This window comes from Carlito syrichta, unplaced genomic scaffold, assembly GCF_000164805.1.
Source record: "Carlito syrichta isolate Samal-C Ts95f unplaced genomic scaffold, Tarsius_syrichta-2.0.1 Scaffold287901, whole genome shotgun sequence".
Taxonomy (NCBI): domain Eukaryota; kingdom Metazoa; phylum Chordata; class Mammalia; order Primates; family Tarsiidae; genus Carlito; species Carlito syrichta.
The window spans coordinates 8065-16181 of record NW_007231997.1 but is presented as its reverse complement, the minus strand read 5'-3'; the positions used below and the strand labels follow the sequence as shown (position 1 = coordinate 16181).

Genomic DNA, 8117 nt, shown 5'->3' with positions numbered 1-8117 from the left:
GACATAATATTGAGAGTAAGCCAATTAGGAACTCTACAATGGCCTCTAAGTGTTGAAGTGAAAGGAAGAGTTGTACATCACTCACTTTGAATAAAAAGTCAGAAATGATTAAGCTTAGTGAGGAAGGCATGTCAAAAACTAAAACAGGCCCAAAGTTAGGCCTCTTAAAGTCAAAGTAGGCCTCTTAAGTCAAAGTTAACCAAACTGTGAATAAAAAGGAAAAGTTCTTGAAGGAAAAGGAAAATGCAATTTTAGTGAACACACAAGTGATAAGAAAGGAAAACTGCTATCTTGTTGATATGATTCTTTTTGTGGTCTGGATAGAAGATAAAACCAGCCACATTTCCCTAAGCCAAAACCTAATCCAGAGCAAGGCTGTAACTTTTTTTCAGTCATATGAAGGGTAAAAAAGGTGAAGAAGCTGCAAAAGAAAAGTTGAAAGCTGGCAGAGTTTGGTTCATGAGGTTTAAAGAACAAACCATCTCCATAACATTAAAAGTGCAAGGAGAAACAGCAAAAGTTGATGGAAAAGCTGCAAGTTAGCCAGGAAATCTAGCTAAGATTGTTGAAGAAGGTGGTTACATGAAATAACAAATTTTCAGTGTAGATTAAACCGCCTTCTGTTAGAAGAAGATGCCATCTAGAACTTTCTGAGTTAGAGAGAAGTCAATGCCTGAATTCCACACTTCAAAAGGACAGGTTGACTCTTGTTAAGGTCTCATGCAGCTGGTGACTTTACATTGAAGCCAGTGTTCATTTACCATTCTGAAAATCCTAGGGTCCTTAAGTATTATGGTGAATCAACTCTGCCTGTGCTTTATAAATGGAACAAAAAGTCTGGATGACAGCACATCAATTTACAGCATGGTTTATTTAATAGTTGCAGCCCACTTTTGAGACATACTGCTCAGAAAGATATCTTTCAAAATATTACTGCTTATTGACAATGACAATGCACATTGTCACCTAAGATCTCTAATGGAGATATACAAGATTAGTGTTGTCTTCATGCCTGCTTACACAACATTCATCCTGCAGCTCATGAATCAAGATGTAATTTTGACTTTCTAGCTTTATTATTTAAGAAATACATTTTGGAAGGCTATAGTTGCCATAGTTATTGATTCCTCTGACAGATATGGACAAAGTAAATTGAAAATCTTCTAGAAAGGATTCACTATTCTAGATGCCAGTAAGGGCAATAAAGATTTTGGAAGTTGACTCCAACCCTCAAGGATGATTTTGAGGAGCTCAAGACTTTAGTGGAGGAAGTAATGTAGATGTGGTAGAAATAGCAAGAGGACTATAATCAGAAGTGAAGCCTAGAGATGTGACTGAATTGCTGTAATACCATAAAACCTGAATAAATAATTACTTCTTATGGATGAACAAAAAAAGTGGAGATGGAATCTTCTTCTGGCGAAAATGCTGTCAACATTGTTAAAATGACAACCAAGGACTTAGAAGACAACATAAACTTAGTTGATAAAGCAGCAGTTGGGATTGAGTGGATTGACTTCAATTTTGAAAGAAGTTCTACAGTGGATAAATGCTATCAAACAGCATTACATGTTACAGACAAATATTTTGTGAAAGGATGAAATCAATTGACGCAGCCAACTTCATTCTTGTCTTATTTTAAGAAATTGCCACAGTCGTTCTAGCCTTCAGCAATCACCATCCTGATCCATCAGCAGTCATTAACATCGAGGCAAACCCACTACCAGCAAAAAGATGATGATTCACTAGAGGCTAAGATGATTGTTAGCATTTTTCAGCAAGAAGGTATTTTTAAAATACATAGTTTATTGGAACATAATGTTATTGCACACATAATAGACTATAGCATAGTGTAAACATAACTTTTTAAACATTGGGAAATTTATATGATTAGTTTTACTGTGGTGATCTGGAACCAACCTGCAGTATCTCCAAGGTATGCCTGTACATGGAATGACCACTATTTCAGAGGTGACTGCAAATTATTTACTCTACATTCTCCCAATCAATATATAACTTTCATAATATATCATTTTGTTTGGACATTTGTATTTATATGTACTGTTGACCCTTGAACAACATGGGTTTGAATTGTGTGGGTTCGCTTACATGTGGACTTTTTTTCAGCAAATGTGGATAAAATACAGTATTTTCGGGATGCAAACCCTGCGTTTATGGAGGACCAACTTTTGTATATGTGGGTTCCACCTGGCTGACTGTGGGACTGGAGAATACATGGATCTTGGCATATGTGGGCAGTCCTGGAACTAATCTCCGACAGAGGGACAGCTATGCTGTATGTATACATATGCATACATATGTGGAATTAGGTCCTTTACACCTGGCATCTGGTAGCTTGTTTCTCCTTAAGATTGCATGATTAGTGTTTAAAGGAAACAAAGGAAATGCTTGGTATATTTCTTCTATAGCAACAAGGCAGTTTTTATCAAGTTTATGAAATGTAATTTTATTCATTGAAGGGCATGTCTTATTAGACCCACCATCCCCAAATAAATAAAACCCCAGCATAATTGAAAGCACACATACACACAGTTTTACAGGATACAATACAAAGTCAATTCTGATGATGTTCTTACTTGCATTTACTAAAAACCCCCTCACAGATTATAATCAATCTCTAAATCACTATCTTGCATAAAGAGAAAAGTAGAGCACAATTATTTCATAGGTTCTGGAATGAGAATCTGAGAAGATTTGCTTTTAAAAGATATGATATATCACAAACCAAGTCACATTCTGTAACATTACAACATGGAATTTTACTTAATCAAAAATAAAAGCAAACTGGCTGAAGAAGGCTATACCTTTTCTTTTTCAACATTACACTAATTTTTATTTTTGGCATGAATTATTAACCTTTTCCATTAGTAGGAAAATGTGCTCTGCAAACTCTCGGAGGGCACCGCGGCCACCGTTACATTTGCAAATATATCCAACAGCCTTCTGGGCAGTGGAGCAGGCATCAGCAGGAGCGCCACTCAGGCCTACTCTCTTCAAGCACTCTTCATCAGACACTTCATTTCCTATCAAGTAAAATAAATACAGACCAAACATTTAAAAAGACAAAGAATATTCTAGCTAAATAATGCAAATAGCAACAAATAAGTAATTCTGGCAACTTCAGTAAGACCTAAGGGCACTGCACATACAAATACTAAAGATTAGATGAAACAAAAATATTTTAAAGTACAATTGAGGTCTAGAGTTTCCTCTAAGCAATTAAAAATAGACTTATTAGCTAGAGGAGGAGAAAGGAATATGCTTTCTGCTTGCCATGAACATTATAACTGTTAAAAGCTCTACATAAAAGTCACAAATTATTTAAATTTTTTATTAAGGAAAATGTCAAATATATGTAAAAACCCCAATTTCATATTGAATAATGATCAATGTTTTAAAGCATTTAGCAATGTATTTTTCTGTTCTCTGCCGCTTAGTTTCTTTGCAGGGGGAGAGTGGGTAGGAGAAGTTCCCAGACATTCTATTTTACCTTAAAACTCTTTAGCAGTTATCTCTAATAGATAAATGTATACATATTTTAAGTGACATAATATAATTGAACTTACAAAATCAACCATAATTCCTTAATATCATCTAACAACCTGGTATGTGTTCAGCTATCCCCAACTGTCTCAAAATTGTCTTTTTATAGTTGACTTATTTGAATCAGGTGCCAAATATGGTCCACATGTTGCACTTTGGTGACATATATCTTAAATCTCTTTTAATCTGTAATAGTTCTCATTTATTTGTATGCCACTTGCTGAAAAATTACCATTTTTAAAGAATTAAAATGAACACTAAATCATACTAACGTAATTATATCTGTTCTCTCCTGCCTTCCCTTTTTTGGAATAGGATGAATTTCAGAAATTCCCAGTACCTTAGATTCACTATTGTGAGTAAAACTATTACTATACTTTAGACCACATACTACTAATAAAACTGTGGTTAAAAAAGAGTGTTTTAAATTTTTTCTACATTTATCTACTGACATTCTTTATTATTAAATGTATGAAATTTAAATTATTTTCACTAAGATAATGAAAATCAAAGTATTTTTTTCCATAATCAGGTCTTTAAACTAAGCTCTGCTCTACTTAGTAAATTTTACTTTTAAAGTATTATTTTTTAAGGAACATATTGTTTTACATTTATGTGCCCCACTTAAAAAGATGTCATATAAGTAATGCATATTTTTGGTAGAAACTTTTTAAAGAAATAAAGGCAAAAAAAAAAAAATCAAAATCATCCCAATTGTCACTATTTGTGGATAATCACTATATTTTGGCACATTAGTCTCAAGTTTTGCCTATATAAATGATACACTTAATATTATTACTATTTCTAGGCACTATATTGAACATTTTATATAACCTTTGTTTTTCTTTCTAATGGCCTTATAAAGTTTGGTTTGTGTTTATATTATAAATACAGAAGCTTTCTCAAGGCTCCAATTATATTATTGTAGAATAATAATATATAAGCCGGGCACTGTGGCTCATGCCTGTAATCTCAGCACTTTGGGAGGTAGAAGTGAGAGGATTGCCTGAGCCCAGGGGTTCGAGATCAGCCTGGGCAACTTGGCAAGAACTTGTCTCTCCAAAAAAAGAAAAAAATTAACTGGGCATGGTGGCATGCATCAGTAGTTCCAACTACTTGGAAGACTGAGGTGTAAGGATGGTCTGAGTCCAGCAGGTTGAGGCTGCAGTGGCCATAAGAGTGCCACTGCACTCCAGCCTGGGTGACAGAGTGAGATTCTAACTCAAAAAACAAGAAAAGGAAGAAGAATATATATTACTACAAATATACTATATGTAGTATAGCTGAAATTTGTTATATGTTGCATTAAAGTTTTTTTCTTCTTACAAAAACTGGACGATTCTTTAACAAACACTCTCTAGTTTTTACCTCAATTAAATCTTCATGTGTGGTTCAAGGGCTATTTCTGAAGTTCTCAGATCATATATGTCTAAAATATTTTGAGGTTCACATATCTCTTATATATTTTTTTCATACATGATTTATAGTTATTATATATCTTAATAGCTTGTCATTGTTAATATTTAAAATAGCAACATAAGCTCTGTAAGCAATAAGCTTATAGTTCCAGCAACCAGTCCATGACTGCATACTGTAAGCACCTGATAAATACATCTGCTTAATATCAAAGTGAAAAACTTGTTACATCTGACCATGTCAATAAGTACAGATTACAGCATTGTTTTTAATGGTTGCTAGTATTCCATTTTGGGAATATTCTATTTCTTGCAGGATATTTAGGTGGATTCTTTTTCTTCCACTGTTGGCAAATTTGTCCAATTTCTTTACTGGAGATAAAAAGTATGTACATCTTAATAACAACAAAAATATTTCGAGTGTGATTCCTATATATTAGAAACTCTGCTAAGTGCTTTACCCAGATTTACTAATCCCTATAAGAGCTCTATATGACAATAGGTAGGTACTCTTGTTGTCTCCAGTTATAGATGAGAAAACTAGGTTAACCATATCAAAACTGGCTGGTCAGTGGTGTGATTCAACTCTATAGCTTATGCTAGTAAATCATCCTAATAGAATATATTTGATACATATTACCAAAGTCACCTCCAGAAAGCTTGTCCTAATTTAATATGTTGATCAGCATTGTAAGACATACAAATCATGCTACTTTGGAGGATTTTCTTTCATATTTATCCATTTCTTAAAAAAAAGTTAAATAAATCCTAGTCCATTTTACTTTGGCTGAACAAAAAGATACCAACCAAGATATGCCACTTCTTTCCAGCAAAGGCCCATCTCTTTTCTCCATTCATCTACAACTGCTAGCTTCTCTGATACATTGATTTCCATTTTGCAATCCAGTTTTAAAGAAGAAAGTGTCTGCTTTGAACAGGCCCTTTCTGAGATCAGCCTCACCTTGAATGGGGAGAGGGGAAAAGAAGGGAAAAAAATAGAAAGTGAAGGAAACAAATTTTTCATAATAAAATAAAGCCTTGCAGATAATCTAAGTCACAAATGAGTAGTTCTTTGACCTCCTGAAGGTCCAAGTAGGTAAAATCAACTGTCATTAAAATGCTGATACTTTGTTAAGCAGTTTGTTTTATTTCTAATAGTCCAATAAAAGTGAGACACATTGTTTTCTATTATAGAAAGGATTCATATACAGGTAAAAAAAAAATACAACATACATTGTCTGATACTAATCTAAAATTCTCCTATAATTCAATTTATCCAGAAAAAAAGTCTATAACCTCTCTCTTGTGCTGCTTAGTAAAACATATTTAAGATTTCTAGTGAATTATAATTATCTTAGCTTTCATCTTAAAAAATACACTTAAACATTAAGTCATTTTGAATTAAAATTCATTAATAAGAATAACCTACATTTTAAAAATCCACAAGATATTTCCATTTTTCTTTCTTTTTGTAGTATTTAGAGATGAGGTCTCTGTCCAGGCTAGCCCAGGCTAGAGTGCAGCTGTACAATCTTAGCTCACTGCAGCCTTGAAATCCTGGGCTCAAACCATCCTCTTGTCTCATTCTCCTGTTTAGCTAGGACTATAGGCATACACCACCACACCCAGCTAATTTTTTAAACTTTTTGTAGAGATGAGGTCTCACTATGTTGCACAGACTGGTCCTGAATTTTTGGCTAAGGCAATCGTTCTGCTTTGGCCTCCCAAAGCGCTGGGATTACAGGCATGAGTCACTATACCTGGCCAATATTTGCCTCTTTCTAAATGCCGACACCTATTGTCTAGGAAATCTTTCTTGTCACAAGATCCTATGGAAAATATTGGGTAGCTCCCATTTAAAAAGTATATGATTATACTTATGAAATAAACAGGAAATATTTTCTGATTGACAAATTCCTAATTTTACTACTCTGATAGTAATTAGTATAATTTTCTAGGCATTTGAAGACCATATTTCAGCTATTCTAGTAGTTAATGCTAAAAATTTAAATATCTTAATTCCTTCCATTTTCTTTTGCCCTGAATCAAAATCTTGTAAAATATTACTATATTCAGGGAACACATACCTCAATACCACTTTTCTTTAATAAGCTTATCCCAATAGCATCTTTTACATCATAAGATATTATTTCTTTTTGGTCTCCTGATACATAAATGTGGCCATTGGTGAGACATCCATCAATATTGCAAATCAAAAGTTTTATCTCCTTAAGCTTCTCTTTGCCAAAATAGCCATATCTAAAAGAAACCAAAATACACCTTTGAGTACAAGTACAATACTCATCACTTCTCTTCTAGCTAAAACCAGTGATTTAAATAAATCATCCATTTAATTATTCAAGCATTACTCTTCAAATTTACTTCACATATACACTTCAACTTACTATCCAGATTATATGTTTCTCAGTTCATTGAATAAACCATGTAAAAGCCTGTTTTACATATCTCTTCCCCACCTAGGGAAACTAATTACAAAAATCCTAAGATGTTTGGAGTATCAGAAATCAGTATCTAGAAGTACAATTAAACACATCTACTAAAAATAATGTTGACTCTAGTGCAAAGGCTATACAAGTCGCCTTCTTCTTTTTTTTTTTTTTACCTTAATACTCTTTGTTCTGCAATAGGCCAGTCAATATCCACATCTATATCCACACTATGCTCAGCTCGCATTTCATAGTATGCCATTTTTCCACCCTAAAAACAGTACAAATGTTATGAGTACTGTTTTTATCATTTACTCGCATATATCAAAACTTATTATAATACAGAACAATGAATTCATTTTACATTATTGAGAAAAATGAATTACCCAGTAAAATCAGTTATGTAAAAAGAACAATTTTTTAAAGAGGAGAAGGTTCATACACAAAAAACAGTCTTAACATTTTTCAAATTCTAGCTATACATTTCAAGTTCCCTATTTTTAAAAAATGAATTTCTATTTTAACACTGAAAAAACTAGAAATGATACCCATTCTCCAGTATTCTGACTTCAAGGGACTTTCTGGAGAGTAATTATTCAAATGACCAGATAAATTACTAGAAAATTTCATTTTCAGAATTGTTAGTCTCTTCACAAAACATGTTACAATGAGGAACATCATTTTTCTCCAC

General features: G+C 33.2%; 1 protein-coding gene across 1 annotated transcript in view; it reads right to left on the bottom strand.

Annotated features, from left to right (window-relative positions):
• Window positions 1-2440: 2440 nt before the first annotated feature.
• Window positions 2441-8117, bottom strand: part of LOC103255168 (N-acylneuraminate cytidylyltransferase) — a gene marked incomplete at its 5' end in the record, with an annotated part of 12459 nt that continues 6782 nt past the window's right edge. The window contains 4 exons of the mRNA XM_008053134.1: window positions 2441-3044; window positions 5787-5940; window positions 7067-7238; window positions 7603-7697. Coding sequence (XP_008051325.1) covers window positions 2854-3044; window positions 5787-5940; window positions 7067-7238; window positions 7603-7697 — 612 coding nt within the window. The remainder of the gene's footprint in view (window positions 3045-5786; window positions 5941-7066; window positions 7239-7602; window positions 7698-8117) is intronic.